Source organism: Pelodiscus sinensis, unplaced genomic scaffold (assembly GCF_049634645.1).
Source record: "Pelodiscus sinensis isolate JC-2024 unplaced genomic scaffold, ASM4963464v1 ctg187, whole genome shotgun sequence".
In the NCBI taxonomy this organism is placed as follows: Eukaryota; Metazoa; Chordata; order Testudines; family Trionychidae; genus Pelodiscus; species Pelodiscus sinensis.
This window is the reverse complement of record NW_027465877.1, coordinates 83,735-105,079: the sequence shown is the minus strand read 5'-3', so window position 1 is coordinate 105,079 and position 21,345 is coordinate 83,735. Positions and strand designations below refer to the sequence as shown.

Genomic DNA, 21,345 nt, shown 5'->3' with positions numbered 1-21,345 from the left:
GCCTCGCTTTAGGGGCTGGCGAATGAACGCCTCCCCCATGCCCATGCACTCTCCTTAACGAAGGCTGTATCGAGAAATGACTCTGCTTATTCATTACTAGCCGCCCCGGGGCTGGATTGGAACCGGCACCCCCTGGAGGGGTCAGGCCCCGTGTTCCATATCCCAGGGGGAGATTAGCCACTGTGGTCTCCGATTGGCTGGCTCGTCTGTCCATCTTCCCCTTCTCCCCCTCCCCCAGAGTCTAGCGAAGGAGGAGGAGGTGGAGGGTTACCGGGGCATCAATCCCGTTGCCTTGGAGATCCCCGTTGCTAACCCCAGCAGCATCGGGTACCACTACGGAAGGGGGGGGCCGGAGCAGCGCTAGATGCCGGGGCCACCCCAAGGTAAGGGAGCCCCCCCCAGCCAGCAGAGACGGGGCGGGATCAGCTGTTAATTGGATTGTGCTGGCTGCCGGAGCCGGGGGATGGCGTGGGGAGGGGGGGCGTCCTGAGGGCCTAGGAGGGGAGATCAGCGCTGGCGAGGGGCGGGTGGGGAGCCTAGAGGTTGATTTTGTGATGGACAAGGGGCTGGGGGAGGAACCCGACAGCTCTGGGGGTGGCCTTGGGACAGGCTGGAAGGGGCAGCGGCACGTTCAGCTCCTCCTGGGAGGGCTCTGGCGTGTGGGAAGTAAAGCCCCCTCCCCCCACCAGCTACTCCCCCTCCCCGCTCATGTGACCTTGAGGAGCGACACAGGCACAGGGCGGGCCGGGCCTGGCCCCTCCCGATCTCACCATTCCCTGGGTGCCAGAGTCCCCCAAAAGCCCCATTTCCCAGCTGTGCCAGCCAGGCTTTCCTGCGGGGGGCGGGGGGAGGGCGGATGGTTGCGGGGGGGAGGGGGAGGCTCTCATCTTGCTCGGCCCCTCGGTCGCTTTGGGTCCAACAAACCTGGTTCTCCCTTCCCCCATCCAGGCAGTGAGATGACACCCCTACCCCATGCCTCCTGCGGCGGCCGGGGAGCGGACGGACACCTCTTCCCCGGGTGAAGCCCAGAGGGAAACTGAGGCACGCGGCAATGGAGCCAAGCGATGACGGCCACGGTCCTCTCCCTCCCGGCCCCTTTTGCTGGCCTGCTCGCCACACACCCATGGGAGAGGGGGGGAACCGACCTTTTCCCGGCCTCACGTGTTCCTCAAAATATGCCATGTTGCTTGCGGACTAGAAACAGAGGGCAGGTGCACCCCAGTTCCCCTCCTCCCCCCAGCAGCAACTGGGTAACGTCACCGGCCTCGCAGAGCCTGGGAGGCACCCCCCCCACATCACCCCACCCCTACCTGGAAGAGTCCAAGGCGGTGACATTTCTAGATTACCCCCCAGCACAATGGGTTCTAGATCACCCAGGTGCCCGTTGGGTTCTTGAGGGAGGGAGGCTTTTCTAGATACCCAGCGGCTCCTAGAACAGGGCTTTTCCCAGATCCCTAGTGGCTTCTGGAATACCAATGGCTTTTCTAGAGCCCCCCCCCTTGCAGGTTCTTGAGTGGCAGAGGCCTTTCCAAACCCTCCATGGGCTCTAGAATGGCCGAGAGCATCCCAGGTCTCCAGTGGGGCCTAGATCAAAGGAATTTGCTGAGATCCCTGGTGGGTTCTAGAGCAGCAGAGGTTTTTCTGGATCCCACCTGGGTTCTTGAACAATAGAGTTCCTTCCAGATTCCCTCTGAGACCGTTTTCCTGGCCCCTGGCCCTTCCTCTCGCTCCAGAAGCTGCAGCCGTCCCTTCATGACTCAGTTGGCCCCCCGCCTGGTTGCCCCAGGGGTTCCCCTTCTGCGGCGGGGGAGTTTGTGCATCTGTCAGCCTCTCTTCTGCCTGTTGCCCTGCCCATAGCAGTACCCCCTGCCACGGTGGGTCTGTCCCCCACATCTCCCCACCTTACTGCTCCCTCCCCGGACCCGTTCCTGCCAGGCTCCTTCTCCCTCCCCTCGGGCAAGGGGGCTACCCCCACTTCCTGCTTTCGCAGAACCTGCCCCCTGCCCCGGGTCCATCACAGCCGAGCCTCCTAATCAGCCCCCCAGTTGGCTGATGGAGTTCATCCAGCGCTCCCGGGGCCAGTGTGGGGAGGATGGCCAGTCACCAGGGGCGCTGGGGCCCAGAGCCATGTCCTAGACCCCCAGCGCGATGGAGACCAGCCCTGGCTCCCCAAGGGGTTCTAGAGAGACCTGGGCAGCGCCAGATCTCAGTCACTGCCTGCGCCCCCGGAGCGAGCTCTCCTGTAGGTTCCAGAGTGGGTGGGCGGGCGAGATCCCTTCTAGAGCCCAGCGAGTTCTGGAGCCAAGGGAGCCAGCCCTCGGGCCCACAGCTGGGCTGATCCAAGAGAGGGGGTGGGAGCCCGGGCAGAGGGAGGAGTGATTCCCCCCAGGCCGGTGTTGTGGGGCACGGCCGCCCTCCGGGCCCCAAGTGCCTCTCCGCCACCCTCGTGACTCTAGGCAGGCAGGAGAGAAGAGGCGCACGTGGGGCGGAGGGGCCGGGCAGGGGGCTTTGGTGGGCAGTCAGGCCTGGGCACTGGGGTCCCATGCTTGGGGGGCAGAGCAGGGCCGGGCAGGGCGCTGGGCAGTGCCATGCTGCAGGCCGGTTCCATGTGGCTGTTACCTTCCTGCCCCACCCCAGACATGGCTGCATCGGGGGAGGTTTGAACTCTCCTGTTCTCTCCCCTCACAGGGCTGAGGCAGGCCGCACTCAGGGGTCTCGGGATCCACTCCTCAGCAAGCAGAACCCCCCACTTGGGGTCCCAGGGGCGAGGCCCCCGGCTGCACCATGGGCGGGGCTGGGCCCCAACTCCAGCACTGGGGGGCGGAGCAAAGCGAAGCCTGTGGCATCAGGTGACTCCCCCCCCCTTGGATTGGAGGGACTGGCACTTCTGGGGGGCTGAGGAGGTGGGATGCTCAGGGATGAGCTGGGGCTAAGGGGCTGCCTTTGGTTGGGGAGGTACCGGGGAGCAATTGGGGGGATCCAGGAGGTGGGGGCTCTGGGGGAAAGGGGGAGACTATGGGGGGGAGGGGAAGTATCCTAGGAGGAGAGCCTAGGGGGGAGGGGGATATAGGGGAGAGATCCCAGGGGAAGGGGGGAACATGGGGGATCCTAGGGGGGAGAAAGCTGCCCGAGAAAGGGACCTCCCCCCAAATATGCACCCCGCCTATTCTCCGTCCCCCAGCTGCAGTGCCCACCAGAGCCCCCACAGGGCCCCTGAACCCCTGATCCCGGCAGCAGTGGCACCGGCGGCTGGAGGTAAGCGGGGGGCACTGGGGGCACCCCCCTCCCCACCCCCTGCCAACCGGAGGGCTCTGCCACCTGCCCTGGGTGCCCGGGAGGTGCTGGGGGCGCCACGCTCGGCCCTGCCGCCCCTGCCCCGGGCACTGGGGGGGCCCCCTTAACTCTGCCCTCTGTGCCCCGCAGTGAACGTGGTGGTGGTGGTGGACGGGAGCTGCATCCTGCACTACACCCACCGGGACGCCCCCTGCCGCTGCTCCTGCCGGCTTCCTGCCTCGCCCAGCCCCCCCCTCGCCCGCCGCCCCCGGGGCCTGGGGGTGCGCTGCTGTGCAGAGCTCTGCCTAGGGGAGGAGGAGGAGCGGGCGGAGCAGAGGCCCCGCCCTGCCCCACCGCCCGGCCGGCTGACGCCAGTGCCCCTGCCCCGCAGCGCCACGGGGCCCTGGTTCACGGTGGAGGCGCCCGAGGAGGGGGGGCCTGGGGCCCAGGTGGCCAGGATCTGGGACCGGGGGCGCTGCCCCCTGCTGGAGGAGGGCGACCTCGTGGCCAAGGTGAATGGGGCCGACGTGAGGGGCCTCGGGCCCCGGGAAGTGGAGAACGTCCTGCAGCAGCACACGCGGGCAGGGGACGTCATCCTGCTGGTGGAGCGGAGAGGTAGGGGGGGACCGCGGGCGCTGGGAGGGGCTGGGGGAGCCCCGGCTGCGCCGCTTCCTGTCTGACCCACTAGGGGGCGCTGGAAACCTGGCTGCTATTTTCTGCCTGACCCGTTGGAGATGCAGGGTGTGGGGTGCGCTCCTTTCCTCCATCCCCAGCAGGGGGCGCTGTGGGGCAGGGGTGTGGCTGTAGGGTGCTCTCCTGGCCTTTCCCAGCAGGGGGCGCTGTGGGGCAGGGGTGTGGCTGTGGGGGGCTCTCCTGGTCTTTCCCAGCAGGGGGCGCTGTGGGGCAGGGGTGTGGCTGTGGGGGGCTCTCCCGGTCTTTCCCAACAGGGGGCGCTGTGGGGTAGGGGTGTGGCTGTGGGGGGCTCTCCTGGGCTTTCCCAGCAGGAGGTGCTGTGGGGCAGGGGTGTGGCTGTGGGGGGCTCTCCTGGTCTTTCCCAGCAGGAGGCGCTGTGGGGCAGGGGTGTGGCTGTGGAGGGCTCTCCTAGTCTTTCGCAGCAGGGGGCGCTGTGGGGCAGGGGTGTGGCTGTGGGAGGCTCTCCTGGTCTTTCCCAGCAGGGGGCACTGTGGGGTAGGGGTGTGGCTGTAGGGGGCTCTCCTGGCCTTTCCCAGCAGGGGGCGCTGTGGGGCAGGGGTGTGGCTGTAGGGGGCTCTCCTGGCCTTTCCCAGCAGGGGGCGCTGTGGGGCAGGGGTGTGGCTGTGGGAGGCTCTCCTGGTCTTTCCCAGCAGGGGGCAGTGTGGGTAATTTGGGGAACCCTTGGACTTACTGATTCCCCTTTTTCCCCCAGGTCCCGGTCTCCGCCAGCCCCCCTCGGAGCCCCTGTTCTCCTTCCCCTCCCCCTGCCGGGATCCCCCCCGGGCGGAGGGGCAGGGGGGACCCAGGGGATCCTGGGGGCGGCCCAGTGGGGATACTCTGGCCATCACCAGCTTTGTGGGGCCTGAACCCCGGGACGTGCTGCTGTGCCCGGCCCGGTGCCATGGGGAGGAGACCCCGAGAGCGCGACACCCCCAGCCTGTGGGGGACCTCGGGGAGCTGGGGGGCAGCGCAGCACCAGAGAGCGCGGGGAGGGCAGGTCAGTGGGGAGAAGCTGTGAAGAGGGGATGGGGGAGGGGCTATGCAGAATGGGGGTGGGGGGGTTTAGGGCAGAGGGCTCCGTGGGGGGTGGATGATGGAGGCTGGAGGGGGAGGGTGAAGAGGGGGCGCGGGGGAGGGGCAGAGATGTAGGCATCAGGGTGGGTCCCTTTTGTCCTCTCCCCCCCCAAGCTTCCCCCTCCCATTTTCTGGCTGGACAAGAGGCCCCACCGTGTTCTCCCTGACCCATGTCAGGTGGGGGCCCAAAGGGGGGGCCCGCTTGCCCCATCAATCCCCCCCACCTGCTCCCCACAGTGCCCCTACGGCGAGTGGCCTGGTGTTTCCCCCGGCTCCTAAAGAGTTAACCCCTCTGCCCACACCCCCCCCACTCGTCCTTGACTTGCTCAACCCAGCCTGTTTGTCCCGGGAAACTCCTTAGGGAGGAAGGCGGCCGAGCTGGGGGGCCGTGGACACCCCACCCCACACCTGTGCCCCCCAGCACCTGGGGGCTGCCCCCCACCGCCAGCCATGCTGCAAAGGGTCCAGTCTGTGCTGCGAACCGTCCAGGGTTTGAACCAACCCCAGTTCCCCCTCCTGCCCTGGGCTTGGGGGTGCGGTGGGGGGGCTGCGGCTTGAGGGGGTTTCTCCCCACATCTGGGGGAGGGAGGGGGAGTCTCTGTTAACAGGTGCTTTGGGAGGATGGAAGTGGGGGGCTGGGAGTGTGCTCCCCCCCAGCCTGTCCCCCCACACCGTCCCCTCCGTAGTCACACTCACCCCGACCCCCTGCCCCAAACGGCCCCCTTCTGCCTGCCCCCTTCCTCCCAGCCCAGCCCCCCAGCCTGCCACATGCCCCCCATAAACTTCTCTCACCCCCCGTACACCCCCCAGACTTCCTCCCCCACCCCAAAACTCCTCTGCCCCCCACTGCCTGCCCCAGCCCCCTCACTGGGTAAATATTGACCCCGATAAGAGCTTCCTTTCAAAGCCTAAGGGAGAGGAAAATGGGGTGGGGCCCTGAGTGGAGGAGGGGGAGGGGCAGTGTTGGGGGGTTCTGGGGGGTGGATCACCCTGCAGGGGGTCTGTGAGAGGAGGCTCAGGTCACTGGTGGGGTGTGTCTAGGGGGAGCAGGCCCCCCTGTGCCCATTCACTGACTCTCTCCCCCTCCCAGCAGACAGGCTGGTCCCAGGGCCCAGCGGGGACCCCTCCGGGGGGAAGCGTCAGGAGGACGGGGGGCTCCTGGCCCGGTTCTCCCACCCCGAACTTGGGGGCCTCTTTCGCCAGGCGGGGGCCAAGGTCCGGCTGCGAATGCTGTCGCCCACCAGGGACACGGGTGAGTACCCCCACGGGGGGAGGGGCAGAGGGGGGCAAAGTGGACAGGGGAGGGGGTAGTGTGGGGGAGGGGAAAGGGAGAGGAGCATGAGGGAGGGACCAGAGGGGGAGCAGGCCAGTCCCCCCCGCACTGACCCTCCCACCCCACCGACCCCCAGCTGCCTCCAGCAACCTGGATGCGGGCGCGGAGCTTGAAGTGGATGAAGGAGCCGGGAGGCTGGGGTGCCAGCTGCCCAAGCCACAGGTAGGGGGCAGGGAGAGGGGCTGGGAGGTGGGGGGCAGATGGGGGATGGGTGGGGCCAGTGGGGGGGCTACAGGGGTTCTGTCGAGCAAGGAGCCCATGGGGTCCCCGCCAGGCGCTCACCCTGCTCCCACCCCCCTTCCCCAGGGTCTGACGCCCCCCCGGGACCCTCCCAGCTACTCCGTGGAGCTGCGGCGCGGCCCCCTCGGCTTCGGCTTCAGCCTGCGCGGAGGCAGCGAGTACAACATGGACATCTACGTGCTGGGGCTGCTGGAGGGGGGGCCGGCCCAGCAGAGCGGCAAGATTCAGGTATCCACGTGCACTGGGTGGGGCCGGGGGGGGCTGGGCAGCGGGGAGAACGGGAGGAGCAGGAGGGGCTGGCCAAGGGCGCGGTGCAATGGGGAACAGGGTGGGGGCTGGGTGGGGGGCTGGGGGGCTCCCTGCTGGGGGAGCTGTGGCGCAGGGGCGCCCCCCGTGGCAGTGGCGGGTGCTGCAGTGTGTGTCTGTGGGGCAGGCCAGTGACCAGCTGGTGGAGATCAATGGGGAGCCCACGCGGGGCATGACGCACTCCCGGGCCGTGGCGCGGATCCGCCACGGGGGCAGCCGCATCCACCTGGTGCTCAGGAAAGGCAACGGCTTCGTGCCCGACTATGGTGAGTTCCAGCCCCCTCCTTGCCCCCCCCAAACTGAGGGAAGATGGTATTACCCCACCTCATGCCTCCCCAGGCAGATGGCAGGACCCACAATAATAGCCCGTTCCCCCCCCCCGTATCCCAGGGGAGATGGTATGGTCTACAGTGAGGTTCTTTTTCCCTTCCTCTGAATCCTAAGGAAGATGGTACCACCCATGTCGTCCCCTCCCTATTTACGGGGCAATGATATGAGCACCCCACCATTCCCCTCCCCCGCCACAAGATCCATAGTGACTCCCCTAACTCCTATCAGAGGCGATGGTACAACCCATGCGACTGCCCTCCTGCATCCCTGAGAATATGGTACGATCCCCCCCACTGAGTCCCCCCTGCCTCAGTAGGGGAATGATATGCCCCCCCCCCCGCATTTCTGGAGAAATGGTAGGACCCTTTAGCGAACCTCGCCCCCCCCGGGGAGATGGTTCGACCCAATCAGGACTGTTTGCCCCATCTGAGGGCAGATAGTATGATCCATAGTTGGGGGGCAGTGGGTGGCCCAGTGCATGGGGGGGGCAGCGTCTAAAAGCCAGCAACTGATTTGCCCCACTGCTTCTGCCCTGCCCCGCCCTCTAGGGGTGTCTTTGAGTGGGGGCAGATTTGGGGGGTTCTGCTCTCATCCTATTTCTCTCCCCCATTTCTGCCTCTGACTCCAACCCTCCACGTTCCCCCCCAATGTTCTTTTGTCCCTCCTGGCCCCCCATTCCCTGGGCCCCGCCTACCCCTCACTCCATGTCCTCTCTGCCCCTCCCCCGGGCCACCCCACGCCTCTGTCTGCCCCACTCCCACCTGGGCTTGCTCGCTGTCTGCTCCCTGTCCCTCGATGTCTTCTTCCTGCCCCCTCCTGGTCCCCGCCCCCGTGTCCTGCCCCCACAGTGTCCATGTGTGCCCCCCCCACAGCAACACCATCCTGCAGCCTGGCGCTGTGCGTCACCAACTCCCGGCGGGGGGAGCCCTGCTTCTGCCTCGTGGGACGCCTGGAGCATGACTGGTGGGTCGCCCCCCCACTGGGCCAAAGCAATGGGCCAATCCAGCTCCCTCTCAGTCACAGCAATAGGTAATTCCTCCTCTCCTCCCCCCCCACCGAGCCAGAACAATGGGCCAATCCAGCCTCCCCCCCAGTCACAGCAATAGGTAATTCCTCCCCCCCCCCTTAGGCAGAGCAATGGGCCAATCCAAACCCCCCCTCTGTCATAGCAATGGGTAATTCCTCTCCCCCGCAAGCCAGCTCAATGGTCCTATCCAGCCACGCCTCCCATCACAGCAATAGGTAATTCCCTCCTACTCCCAGGTCAGAGTAGTGTGCCACTCCAGCCCCCCAATGCCCAAGTCATTGCAATGGGATGATCCAGATGCCCCCCCCAGCAAAGCAACGGGCCAATCCCCGCCCGCCCCCCCCACACACACACCCAGAGGCAAACACTCAGCTATAGACCCCTGACCCTGCTGTACCCCACAGATCGCCCCCACCCTCCTATCACCAACCCCCCGGACCCTGCAGAGATCCCCTCCCGCCAACAATCCCTAAAGCTTTGCAAGACCCTCACTGTTTAGCCAAACCATCTGAACGTAGGGGTAACCCCCCCCCCGAAAACATAGATTTGATCCCACGGGGTGGGACCACCAAGGGAGCTCTCCCTGGGTAACTTTGAGGGGGAACAGGGAGGGTCTTTCACTATGTTCTCTGGGCCTGATCACCTCTCCCCCATCCCCTTATCTCTCCAGACCGTGAGCACATCCCCAGCCCCACCGGGCGGGACCAGATGCCAGAGGGCGGACCGGCACCATGTGGCAGGAGAGCAGACCCAACTGAGGGGTCTCCGCACTGGGAACAGGACAATGCAGGCTGCCTGGAGGCTTCTCCTGTCAGTGCCAAGCGAGGATCCCACCGCTGCCACCAGCGTGAATCCCTGGAGCGTCGGGGCACAGAGCAGGGCTGGCCAGCACCAGGGAAGGAGGTGGAGGCTGGGAAGGGAGAGACCGGGTCCCTCTCCCCACAGAGGGAGCGGATCTGGAGGGGCCTTTCGGACCCAGCCCCTGGGCCCTGGCTGGTGCCCAGCAAGGAGCGCCTCTCACGGGCCCTGAGGGGTGTCTGCATGGCTGAGGGGGAGGATGATGAAGGAGGCAGCCTAGGGCAGGGCATAGGTGGGGAGGTGAAGCGGAGGACCTAGTCCAGCCCTGGCCATTGCCCTATGTTCTCAGTGCCTGGGAGAGTACCTCCACCCCCTATCTGGATGTGCAATGGTACCTTCCATTCTCCTCTCCACCCCTTCACCTAGGGGGTCAGTTAAGTAGTGGTACCTTCCACTCTTGTTCACCCTCCCATCTGTCTAGTGGTACTGTCTAGTCTATCACCTCCCACCCCAGCAATTCAATAGTGTCTTCAATTCTCCAAACACCCCTCCATCTGGCCTGTACAGTGGTAGCGGCCATTCTCCTACCATCTTCTCCTGTCCCCCCTCTGGGCTGTACAATGGTACCTTCCATTCACTCCCCCCATCCGAGCTATTTACTGAATGGAACTTTCCAATGTCCCCTTTCCCTCTTCATAATCTGCCCCGGCTGTTTCCACTCTGCTGGTACCTTCTTCCTCCCCCTGTCTGTGCAATGGTACTGTCCATTTGTAACCCTCGGTAATTGGCAATGGTGTTGCCCACTGTTGGCAATTTTGCATACACCCCTCATGGCAAGATTGCAATGGTACTGCCCCCTCCATTGCCGCCTACACACTCCACAGAGACACACATGGACTGACCCATTCCATCCAGGAGGGGGGAGCCATCACATGTAGCTTGATCCACTCCATGGGCAGCGGGAGGGTGAAATGGGCTGTTCCATTGCATCAAAAGGAGGACACATGTTCCGGTAAAACTCGCACAGGCTGATCCATTGGGCGGGGGGGGGGGGTGTAAGTGAAGGGCCAAGCCATTTTATGGACCAATCCGTCCAGACGCATGTGGACTGATCTATTCTGTGCGGAGGGAGGGGGCGGAATGGACACATTCCACAGACCCACCCATTCCTCGGTGCTGGAGGAGGGGGAGGAATGGATCAAACCACTCCAAAGCAGGGGAGAACAGACCAAACCATTCCATCAAGGTGTGGGGGGGTGCGCAATGGTTTTGCGCCATTGGTGGTCCTTCCCCAAGAGATGGGTGGCAGGGGTGCCCCTACCCAGGGCTGGCACCCCGTGAGAGGGGCTCAGCCGCACTGCGGGGGGCAGGGGCGTCCTGAGCTGGAACGAAGGTGCTGCTGTTGCCTTGCTTTCTGTCGCCATGGGGACAACCTTTATTTTCAATAAACCAGACCGCTTTTTGGGCAGCGAACAAACCAAAGGGGCTTGTGGTTGCGTCGCCTGAGTCATTTCGGCAGCACAAAGGGCAGCTGGGGACAGGCACTTCCTGGCAGTCTGGCGCCCCCGCTCACGGCGAGCCCCCACTTCCTTCCTGGGGAGCACCCAGGCGTCCCGCGCCTCCCCCGCGCCAGGGTCCCGTCTGCTAGTTCAGACGCCCACCACCTCCCTGGGGGCCGGCCGCAGGGTCCCGCCCATTGGCACGGCCTCCCTGGGCCCCTCCTGGTGGCAACTAACGCGTGGCCCAGGCAAGAATTCCAGCCCCCTTCCTGCCCTGCCTCCCTCCCCCGCACTGAGCGGTGCCTTCAGCCCCCCATGCCAGGGTGTAGGGCCCACCGTGGGGCAGGGCTGCCTGTCAGCTGGGTGCGTGCGGCCACTCAGCTCCAATGCCGCCCCCGCTGGCTAGCAGAGCCCCCCCCAGCTGGCAGCCTGCGGTTGCATGGGCGGTGCCCATCTGCAGACCCCGCGGCGCACGGAACAAAATGTTTTCCACAGGTGGAGAGAAAAGGAGAGGCACAGGGTGAGCTGGTGAGGAGCGGGGCTGGTGGGCGGGGCGTCCCGCCGCTGGCTCTGCCCTTGAACTCCCCCCCCCCAGCAGAGACACCCCGGCAGCCACTGCTGGCAACTTGGTCATTGCTTTAATAGGCTGCCCCAGGGCTACTGGTATTGCTGGGCAAGAAAGAGCAGACCAGGGCAGGGAGTGGTTAGAGCAGAGACTGCTGGGAGCCAGGGCTCCTGGGTTCTCTCCCCGGCCCTGGGAGGGGAGCGAGGCCAAGACACCTGCCCTGGGGGGAGCCGGAGAGCAGTAGGGGAGGCAGCTCAGACACAGGGTAGCCACTGAAGCTCTCAGCCCCCTCCAGGTTGCAGGCTGCTGTTTGCCTCCCCCCCCCCCCCCCCCGGCAGGCAGTAGAAGGGGAAGGGAGAAGCGTGATGGGGTGGAGCGGAAAAGGCAGGGGTCAGGACGATGGATCGAGGGGACGGTCCCGGATTAACAGCAGGCGCTCAGCTCAGATTCGGGCCTGGGCCCCCTTGCAGGCCTTGGGGCCTCTGGCTTGGCTGCCCCGGGTGCCAGCTGTTCCAGCGGCTGTTTGCTCCTGCATCTGGCACAGCCCAGCCCAGCCTCACCACTTCCTGCCAAGGCTCTGCAAACACTGGCTAGGTTGAGTCAGAGGCTGGCTCCGTGCCCAGTCGGCCACCTCCCTGCCTGCAGCGCCTGACCTGGACAGGGGGGCCAGGCGGGGGCCGGCCCGAGCATGGGGCGGGCGAGGCAGCCGGGGGGACGATAAGGGGGGAGATGTGGATGGATGGGTGGATAGAAGAGTCAGGGGCAGGGGGGTGGACGGTGGGTCTCCCCTCACTGAACATCGACCTGCTCAGCACACCTGGCAGACGCAGCAGCGTCCCGGCCCAGCGAGGGGCTGGTGTTCCCGTGTGTGGCGGGCAGCTCCCCTGGGAACAGACGCCGGCCTGTGCGGGGCCGCCCTAGCCAGGCACCGTCTGTTTGCAAGGTGAGTTTGCATTCACCGAGCTTGTGCTTTTTCTGGAGCCGGTTGCCAGGCCAGTCTCGCCTCCCGGGGAGCTGAGGTACCTCCAGGACTGGTTGAGAACCACTGTCCAGCCTTCGCCTCTAGAACAGCCAGGCTGGATCAGACCCAAGGCCCATCCCACCCAGCGTCCGGCCTGCCCACAATGGCCAATGCCAGGTAACCCAGAGGGAGGGATCACACCAGAGAACCAGCCCATTACCCTCCCCGATGCCCATTCCCAGCCTCTGACACACAGAGGCCAGGGATACCCTCCCTACCCAGCCTGGCTAACGGCCGTCGATGGACCTAGCCTCCATGGATTCATCTTGTTCTTTCTTGAACCCTGTTACAGTCCCGGCCTTCACAACATCCTCTGGCGAGGAGTTCCACAGGTCAACTGTGCACAACATGAAGAAAAACTTCCTTTGGTTTGTTTTAAACCCCTAGTTCTTGTGTTATGGGAACAAGTAAATAACTTTCCTTAGTCTCTCCATGCCTGTCATGATTTATAGACTTCGATCAGATCCCTGTCAGTCTCCTTTTCCAAGCTGAGAAGTCCCCGTCTTTTTAATCTCTTCTCATACGGGGCCCGCTCCAAACCCCTCAGCATTTGTGTCGCCCTTTTCTGAACCTTTTCCAATGCCAAGAGACCTTTTCTGAGAAGGGGCGACCACACCTGGACGCAGCATTCGAGCTGTGGGCGTCCCGTGGACTTAGAGAGGCAATAAGATATTCTCTGTCTTATTCTCGATCCCTTTTTGAATGAATCTCAGCACTCGCTTTGCTTTGTGACGGCCGCTGCACACGGAGGGGATGTTCGCAGAGAACTATCCACCTGACCCCAAAATCTCGCGCTTGAGTAGTTGTGGCCAGATTAGTCCCTGTTGTGCATGTAGCCGGGGTTATTTTTTCCATCACTTTGCATTTACCAGCATTACATTTTATTTGCCATTTGGTTGCCCAGTCACCTAGTTTGGTGAGATCTCTTGGAAGCTCTTCCCACTCTGCTTTGGTCTTAACGGTCTTGAGCAGTTTGGTGTCATCTGCAAATGTGGCCACCTCGCTGTTTACCCCTTTCTCTGCATCATTTATAAATAAGTTGGACAGGACGGGTCCCAGGACAGACCCTTGGGGGACCCCACTTGTTACCTCTCTCCACTAAAACTGACCATTTATTCCTCCCCTTTGTTTCCTGTCTTTTAACCAGTTGCCAATCCATGAAAGGACCTTCCCTCTGATCCCATGACAACTGACGTTACTTAAGAACCTTTGGCGAGGGACCTTGTCAAAGGCTTTCTGGAAATATAAGTGCACTGCATCCACTGGATCCCCCTTGGCCACATGGGGGATGATACCAAACTGGGTGGGGTTGCGACTTCTTTGGAGGATAGGGACATAATTCAAAATGACCTTAGCAAGTTAGAGAAATGGTCGGAGGTAAACAGGATGAGGTTTAATAAAGAGAAATGCAAAGTGCTCCACTTAGGAAGGAACAATCAGTTCCATACATACAAGATGGGAAGCGACTGTCTAGGAAGGAGCATGGCGGAAAGGGATCTAGGGGTCATAGTGGACCACAAGTTGAATATGAGTCAACAGTGTGATGCTGTTGCAAAAAAAGCAAATATGATTCTAGGTTGTATCAACAGGTGTGTTGTAAGCAAAACTCGTGAAGTCATTCTGCCGCTCTACTCTGCACTAGTTAGGCCTCAGCTGGAGTACTGTGTCCAGTTCTGGGCGCCACATTTCAAGAAAGATGTGGAGAAATTGGAAAGGGTACAGAGAAGAGCGACAAGAATGATTAAAGGTTTAGAGAACATGAGCTATGAAGCCAGGCTTCATGAACTGGGCTTGTTTAGTTTGGAAAAAAAAAGATTAAGGGGGGACATGATAGCGGTTTTCAAATATCTAAAAGGGTGTCACAAGGAGGAAGGAGAAAATTTGTTCCTCTTGGTTTCTGAGGACAGGACAAGGAGTAATGGGCTTCAAGTGCAGCAGGGGAGGTTTAGATTGGACATTAGGAAAAAATTCCTAACTGTCAGGGTGGTCAAATATTGGAATAAATTGCCAAGGGAGGTGGTGGAATCTCCCTCTCTGGAGATATTTAAGAACAGGTTAGATAGACATCTGTCAGGGATGGTGTAGACGGAGCTTGGTCCTGCCTTGAGGGCGGGGGGCTGGACTCGATGACCTCTCGAGGTCCCTTCCAGCCCTAGGATTCTATGGTTGTTGACCCCCTCAGAGAACTCCAGTGATTAGTGAGGCAGGATTTCCCTTCCCAGACACCCTGCTGACTCCCCCAACATTGTCAGGGGTTCTCAGACTTGTGATACGGCGCCCCCCCTCTGAGTGGCTCGGGCCCCCGGGGGTCGGGCCCCGGTCTGAGAAAGGCCGCGTTATCTTCATACCCTTTGCTCTAGTTTCAACTCATTTGCCCGGTTCTGAGATTAGGCTCCGGCATCCGACGCTGCTGGACTTCTCCCCTGCGCTCCACCGCCCGCTCAGCCCGGCTCCAGCGCCCAGCGGAGCCACCTTAAGCGGGCTCCAGCGCCCTCCCGCGCCACCTTAACCGGGCTCGAGCGCCCGCCCCGCTGCGGAGCCCAGAGCCTTTCTTGGCCATGGCGGGGGCCCGCCCGGGCCGCGCCCAGCCCCACCCCCGTCGGCTGCCGGCGCCAGTCCCTTGCCAGCCGGAGCCCAGGGGCTCTGCGGGTCATGGAGCCGTCGGGCGGGCAGGGCTGCGTGGGGCGCTGCGGCGCCTTCCTGCGCTCCCCCAAGGGCATCATCCTGGCGCTGGAGATCGTGAGTGGGGGCCCGGGGCGCCCACGTGGCCGGCCGCGGCGGGGGGCGCCCGGGCTGCCCGCGGGAGGGACCCAGGCGGCCAGTGTGATGGGGGGCGGGGGATGCCGCGCCCTCCCGGCTCGGGGCGGGCAGCGGGGTCTAGCGGTGAGAGCAGCGGGCTGGGCCCCTCCCGAGCCCTTCCCCGCGCTGTTATTTCGACACCCCGAGCTTCCCGCGCCGGGGCCATGTTCCTGGGTGCGGCTGCCCGGCGTGTCCGCGGGGGGCTGCGCTGGGGTGCGCGCAGCTGAGCCGGTGCGGCTTCCGCGTGTGCTGCGGAGCGGGGTGTGTGTGGCTCTGGGAGGGGTGTTACACGGTGTGTGTGTGTGTGTGCGGCTCTGGGAGGGGTGTTACACTGTGTGTGCGCGCGCGGGAGGGGTGTTACACTGTGTGTGTGTGTGTGTGCGGGAGGGGTGTTACACTGTGTGTGTGTGTGTGTGTGTGTGTGTGTGTGTGCGGGAGGGGTGTTACACTGTGTGTGCGCGTGTGCGGGAGGGGTGTTACACTGTGTGTGTGTGTGTGTGTGTGTGTGTGCGGGAGGGGTGTTACACTGTGTGTGTGTGTGCAGGAGGGGTGTTACACTGTGTGTGCGCGTGTGCGGGAGGGGTGTTACACTGTGTGTGTGCGGGAGGGGTGTTACACTGTGTGTGTGCGCGCGGGAGGGGTGTTACACTGTGTGTGTGTGCGCGTGTGCGGGAGGGGTGTTACACTGTGTGTGCGCGTGTGCGGGAGGGGTGTTACACTGTGTGTGTGTGTGTGTGTGCGGGAGGGGTGTTACACTGTGTGTGCGCGTGTGCGGGAGGGGTGTTACACTGTGTGTGTGCGCGCGGGAGGGGTGTTACACTGTGTGTGTGTGTGTGCGCGCGCGCGGGAGGGGTGTTACACTGTGTGTGTGTGTGTGCGCGCGCGCGGGAGGGGTGTTACACTGTGTGTGTGTGTGTGTGTGTGTGCGGGAGGGGTGTTACACTGTGTGTGTGCGCGGGAGGGGTTACAGTGTGTGTGTGTGTGTGTGTGTGTGCGGGAGGGGTGTTACACTGTGTGTGTGTGTGTCTCTGAGAGGGGTGTTACACTGTGTGTGTGTGTGTGTCTGAGAGGGGTGTTACACTCTGTGTGTGTGTGTGCACGCGCAGGAGGGGTGTTACACTGTGTGTGTGTGTGTGCGGGAGGGATGTTACACTGTGTGTGTGTGTGCGCGCGGGAGGGGTGTTACACTGTGTGTGTGTGTGTGCGCGCGTGCGCGTGCGGGAGGGCTGTTACGCTGTGTGTGTGTCTCTGGGATGGGTGTTACTCTGTGTGTGTGTGTGCAGGAGGGGTGTTACACTGTGTGTGTGCGTGCGCGGGAGGGTGTTACACTGTGTGTGTGTGTGTGCGCGGGAGGGGTGTTACACTGTGTGTGTGGGGGGAGGGGTGTTACACTGTGTGTGCGTGTGTGCGCGCGCGGGAGGGGTGTTACACTGTGTGTGTGTGTGTCTGGGAGGGGTGTTACACTGTGTGTGTGTGTGTAACTTGGTGGGAGTCACAGGCTGTGCTGGTGTGTAGCTGTGCGGCAGGGCGTTTACCATGTGGCTGGCAGGGTGCCAGAGGGTGTATGTAGCCATGTGCTGGTGTGTGCAGACTTGGGGCAGGGCCTGTCACGCGCACGTACATGTGTGTGTGCACGCGCATCTGGAAGGGGTATTGCGCGCACACACACACTGTACCTTGGGGGGAGTCTCCGGCTGTGCCGGTGTGTAGCTGTGCAGCAGGGCATTTACCGTGTAGCTGGCAGGGCGCCGCAAGGTGTATCTAGCCATGTGCCGGAGCGTGCAGACTTGGGGCAGAGCCTGGTGTGTGTGTGTTGTGTAAGGAGCAGTGCAGCGTGTACCCATGTTTGGAGGGGAGGGCACAATGGGGGGTGTCCTTGGTGGGGGGACTGTGTGCGGGCAACCCTGGGATCTCTCTATTTGGGGAGACAGGGGGGTTATAGGCCCCCCCATCTGGCCTTTCCCTGTGCCTCACCCCAAAGAAATGATTAACTCCCCAGCTCCCCCACCCCGCTCTCCTACAGGGAAAAGTGAGCCCAGGCATCCTGGCTTCCAGCCAGCTCCTGGCACCCCTAGACCTGGCTCCCAGGCCCCCTCGCTCTAACCACCAGACCCCACTGCCCTGGCTTGCCTTCTTAGAAAGGCAGGGCTCCTTTCAGGCACGTTCTCCCAGGAAGGAGACAAGATGTTTACAGGGCAGAAGCAACAGGCCCCGGCAGGGCCGAGGTGTGACTGGGCAGGGAACACACGCCCAGTTCTGTGCCCTGCCCAGACCCGTCTCCTCACGTCCCGCTTCCCCACCCCTCTGCTGCTAGCGGCCCAAGCTCCTTGCGGCAGGGTGCTGGCTCTTTAAGTACTCGCTGTAATCCCCCTCTGCTCCACCACCACCCCCCCACTCCGCCTGTAGCGGGCACTGTTCCCTCTGCTCCGCCTGTAGTGAGCACTGCCCTTTTCACAGCTCCCCTCTACTCCGCCTGTAGCAGGCACAGCCCCTTTCACCTCCCCCTCTGCTCCACCTGTAGCGGACACTGCACCCTGCTCTGCCTGTAGCGGACACCACCCCTTTCACAGCCCCCCGCTCTGCCTGTAGAGGACCCCTTTTGCAGCCCTCCTCTGCTCCACCTGTAGCGGGCACTGCCCCTTTCACAGACCACGCCACTCCTTCCGTAGGGGGCACACTGCCCCTTTAATAGCCCCATGCGCCCCACCTGTAGCAGGTGCTGCAATTTTTAAGAACAGCTCAGGTGCCTGCTGTAGGTACTGCCCCTTTAAGACCCCGTCCTCTCTGCCTGTTCTGCACACCGTCCCTTTAAGGCCCTCCTGTCCCATCCGCCTGTAGCAGCCTCCAGACCTGACACTATTTGGCAGGGGGAGCGGGTGTCATGTAATGGTTGCCATGGTGCCCAGCCCCACCTCTCCCCTCCTAACACTCGCCCCTTTGTCAGCCCGCGTGGGCTGGGATTTTGGGCCTCCAGACGCGACAGGCTGGAACATTCCCCAGGCGCCCTGAATGCCCCACCCGGCCCACGCGGGACCCGGGCTCCCACTCCCCTCCCCCCACTCTAACCACCGGCCCCCACTCCCCTCCCTGAGCTGGGAGGGGACCCATGAGTCCTGGCTCCCCGCCGCCCTGCCCTGCGCTAGCCACTGCTCCCCACCCTCCTCGCTTGAGAGACACCTACCCCCGGGCACATGCAGGGAGACAGCGGGTGACTCAGACTCTTGGCAGAGAAACAGATGCCCCATCTTGCAGCTCATGGGATATTACGTGACTCAGGCGCTCCAGCTGAGGGGTGCTGTGTGCGGGGCGGGGGCCAGGCACGATCTCCCTGAGAAGGCAGGGCAGGGGGGGGTGCTGTGCTGCAGGGGGTGGGGGTGGGGGCCAGGCAGGCGGCAGGGGGGGGTGCTGTGTTGCAGGGGGTGGGGGCGGGGGCCAGGCAGGCGGCTGGGGGGGGTGCTGTGCTGCAGGGGGTGGGGGTGGGGGCCAGGCAGGCGGCAGGGGGGGGTGCTGTGCTGCAGGGGGTGGGGGTGGGGGCCAGGCAGGCGGCTGGGGGGGGTGCTGTGCTGCAGGGGGTGGGGGCCAGGCAGGCGGCTGGGGGGCGATCTCCCTGAGAAGGCAGGGCTGGGGGGGGTGCCGTGCTGCAGGGGGTGGGGGCAGAGGGGCGGGGGCCGGGCAGGGGGCACTGTACTTACTTAACCATCTAAATAAGCATGCTGCTCCAATTCCCTGCAGCCCTCCCCCTTGTACTGCGCATGTGAACCCAGGCGTCCGGCCCGTCTCTCCGTTGAGGGACAGGTCCCTTCTGCTCCCTTTGGCCCCCCTGCAGGTGCCGCTGGGAACACGACTCTCGTGTCCTGTCCCAGCGTGGCCCGGCGGCCCCACCCGGTGTTGCCCAGAGGTGGCCGCGTTTTAGCTCTGGCTAAACAGTTTTCCTAACCATTGTCCCTTCCACCCCCGCACAGGGTCTCTGCATTATCATCCTGATCTGCTATGGTGCCTCTTATACCCCGGGTTACACGGGCTTGGCCATCTGCGAGATGGTGCTTTCCATCATCTTCTTCATCATCTACACACTGGGACTGAACAAGCAGCTGACTTTTATGCACTGGGGCTGGAGCGTAAGACTGTCTATTCTGTCCCATCCCCGCCAGGCTAGCTGGAGTGACTGGCCAGTTTGCTGTCCAAAATAACCCTGAAAAAGGGGGAGGTGGCTTCCCCAAACGTGTGTTAAAATTTTCACCACGCAAGAAAGTAGCAATACAAAAACCTCCGGTAAAATGCAAGGAAATCCCCATGCATGAAAATGTAAAGACATTCTTGTGCAAAAAAAGCTTTGCTAAAATCCACAGACATAGCCATGCAAGACCACTTGCTTAAAATGCTCAGAAAAAGAACGTAGCTAATTAGCATGAAAACCATTAACTTGCAATAGTGGTTAATTTAGCAGAAATACATGAAGAAATTGCCACAGGAAAAAAGATTAAGCTAAAATCAAACAGACACAGAAATTCTAATGCAATAATTTAAAAAAAAAAAAAAAAAAAAGACCGTTAAACCGGTGGTTATACTGAGAAAATTCCCTCCCCCCAAACTTTGGTTAATTTCTTAACATCCAAGGGGGGGTTCATAGCAAATTTGTTAAAATGCAAGAAATTCTGATTTAGAAAAAAGGGCCAAGATATTCTTCTGCCGGGAACCAGCTCGTTAATGTATAGTCCCCCTAGACATGCCCGCGGGAAACACTCCATAAAAAAGCGAGGACGTATCTATGCAGAAATCGTTATCAGTCTGACAACTTCCTGCGAAGAATTTCATGTATTTACTAAAACACGGAAATTCTTCTGCCTGACCCCTCCCAGTTAAAACGCAAGGGTGTTTCTGAGCCAACCCTTTAACTCGCCCGAGTGCCTTGCACCGAAGAGAGCCGTGGGGCATCGCTCTGTTTCTTACCTCCGGCGTTTTTCTTCCCCAGGATTTCTTCCGGGCGGTGATCGGTGCTTTGCTCTTCCTCATCACCTCTCTCATCGTCCTCATCCGCCACAGGGACGGACCTGGCATTGCAGCTGGGGTAAAGCAACCGTGGCGCTCCTGGGAACCAGGGCTGGGCAGCGGAGGGCACCGGGGGCGGGGAGGGGGTCCTGTGCGGCAGGGAGCAAACGCTGTGCCCACCAACCCGTGCTGGCTTCGTCTGGCGTTCATTCCTTGCTGTCAGCCTCCGCCCAGAGGTGGCTGCATCACAGTGTTGGGTGGGGATAGAAATGAGGCCAGAGGGGTAACATTGAGGGGGGTCGTCTGTTCCCCTTGATTCAGGGCCCTTGAACCTCCCTGCTCCCGACTCACAAGCTACCAGCAGAGACCGCAATTAACTCCCGCTCTGTCCCACCCCTTGCAGGTCTTTGGGCTCCTGGCTGGTATCCTGTTTGCATACGATGCCTACATCACACTCCCCACCCTCCGGAAGAGCCACACAGCTGCCCCCACTGGTATGTGCTATTCCCCAGGAGTGGGGGGAGGGGGCGATGCTGCTGGGGGGGGATAGACAAGGGAAGATGGGGTGGTCCCTGACTGACCTCTCTCTCTCTCTCTCTGCAGAATCCCCCGAGGGCGTCTGAGGCATCTGTCCAGCCCCCACTTTGCTGCCTCCCCCTAAAACCCCCCCCACTGCTGCGGGGGGAGGCCAAAGAAGAGACTCCCATCCCCCCGCAACTCCTCCCCCCTCTAGCTCCCCACCCGGACCCAAGGGCCCCTCCCCTCTCATGTCTAGAGGCCTTGACAATGGGGATCACATGGGGGAAGCCAGCCCCCCCCAACCCAGCAACTCCCCCCTTTCCCTAGGTTGGCTGCAGCAAGGGTGAGGGCAGGGGGGTCTAGTGGTTAGAACAGGTGTAGGCAGGGAGGGGGTTGGGAGCCAGGACTCCTGGGTGCTATTGGCAGCTCAGGGCAGGGAGTGGGGGCTAGCGTGCTCTCTCCCTACCGCTTGTTCCATATCAAGTGCCTTTACTCGGACCGTGCCTCAGTTTCCCCTGCACTGACGGGGGGTAACGTTGCCAGGTGTTCAGGGCACAAGGACTCACCAGAACCAGAGCCCATGGGATATTGCAAGGGAAATATATTCATATAAGGAGAGGCTTTTTTTAATTGACTAAACTAACTGCAAGGGACAGGCCCAGGGCAGGGGGCTGGGTGGGGAATCGCACCTGCGGAGCGGGGGGACACGTGCATTGATGTTCAGTGACTCCCCTTCCTCCTCCCCCATCCCTGGTCCTGCCTGCAGCTTGAGTCAATTTCTGCTCATGTGTGGGGGAAAGAATTAATAAAAATACTGATTAATGTCTGTGTTGGGTCTCAGTCCTGTGTGTGAGGGGAGGCGGAGGTGAAAAAACTAAA

At 62.4% G+C, this 21,345-nt stretch overlaps 2 protein-coding genes across 5 annotated transcripts; both read left to right on the top strand.

Annotated features, from left to right (window-relative positions):
* The first annotated feature begins 247 nt into the window (after positions 1 to 247).
* LOC112543588 (membrane-associated guanylate kinase, WW and PDZ domain-containing protein 1-like) lies at positions 248 to 10,560 on the top strand. 4 transcript variants are annotated; one of them, XM_075915966.1, is made up of 12 exons: positions 248 to 383; positions 949 to 1,041; positions 2,689 to 2,849; positions 3,182 to 3,255; positions 3,424 to 3,888; positions 4,679 to 4,963; positions 6,131 to 6,292; positions 6,450 to 6,535; positions 6,680 to 6,841; positions 7,047 to 7,185; positions 8,122 to 8,278; positions 8,947 to 9,086. In XM_075915966.1, the coding sequence occupies exons 3-12, from the start codon at positions 2,785 to 2,787 to the stop codon at positions 8,951 to 8,953; spliced, it is 1,602 nt and encodes a 533-aa protein (XP_075772081.1). In that variant the 5' UTR covers positions 248 to 383; positions 949 to 1,041; positions 2,689 to 2,784; the 3' UTR covers positions 8,954 to 9,086. The 4 variants fall into 4 exon arrangements, with proteins under 4 accessions (XP_075772081.1, XP_075772080.1, XP_075772079.1 ...); XM_075915965.1 differs by having other exon boundaries at positions 8,098 to 8,278; XM_075915964.1 differs by lacking the exon at positions 8,122 to 8,278 and having other exon boundaries at positions 265 to 383; positions 6,134 to 6,292; positions 8,947 to 10,560.
* Positions 10,561 to 14,734: 4,174 nt separating this feature from the next.
* Positions 14,735 to 21,292, top strand: PLP2 (proteolipid protein 2). The gene is made up of 5 exons (XM_075915956.1): positions 14,735 to 14,898; positions 18,921 to 19,076; positions 19,931 to 20,026; positions 20,351 to 20,441; positions 20,551 to 21,292. The coding sequence occupies exons 1-5, from the start codon at positions 14,812 to 14,814 to the stop codon at positions 20,568 to 20,570; spliced, it is 450 nt and encodes a 149-aa protein (XP_075772071.1). The 5' UTR covers positions 14,735 to 14,811; the 3' UTR covers positions 20,571 to 21,292.
* The last annotated feature ends 53 nt before the right edge of the window (positions 21,293 to 21,345 follow it).

Excerpts from the sequence above, each read along its gene's own strand:
- PLP2 (XM_075915956.1), top strand. The coding sequence starts at position 14,812 with ATGGAGCCGTCGGGCGGGCAGGGCTGCGTGGGGCGCTGCGGCGCCTTC. Across the intron at positions 19,077-19,930 it reads TTATGCACTGGGGCTGGAGC|GATTTCTTCCGGGCGGTGAT; the intron begins GTAAGACTGTCT and ends TTTCTTCCCCAG. Across the intron at positions 20,442-20,550 it reads CCACACAGCTGCCCCCACTG|AATCCCCCGAGGGCGTCTGA; the intron begins GTATGTGCTATT and ends CTCTCTCTGCAG.
- LOC112543588 (XM_075915963.1), top strand. The coding sequence starts at position 2,785 with ATGGGCGGGGCTGGGCCCCAACTCCAGCACTGGGGGGCGGAGCAAAGC. Across the intron at positions 3,256-3,423 it reads AGTGGCACCGGCGGCTGGAG|TGAACGTGGTGGTGGTGGTG; the intron begins GTAAGCGGGGGG and ends TGTGCCCCGCAG. Across the intron at positions 6,536-6,679 it reads GCCAGCTGCCCAAGCCACAG|GGTCTGACGCCCCCCCGGGA; the intron begins GTAGGGGGCAGG and ends CCCCTTCCCCAG.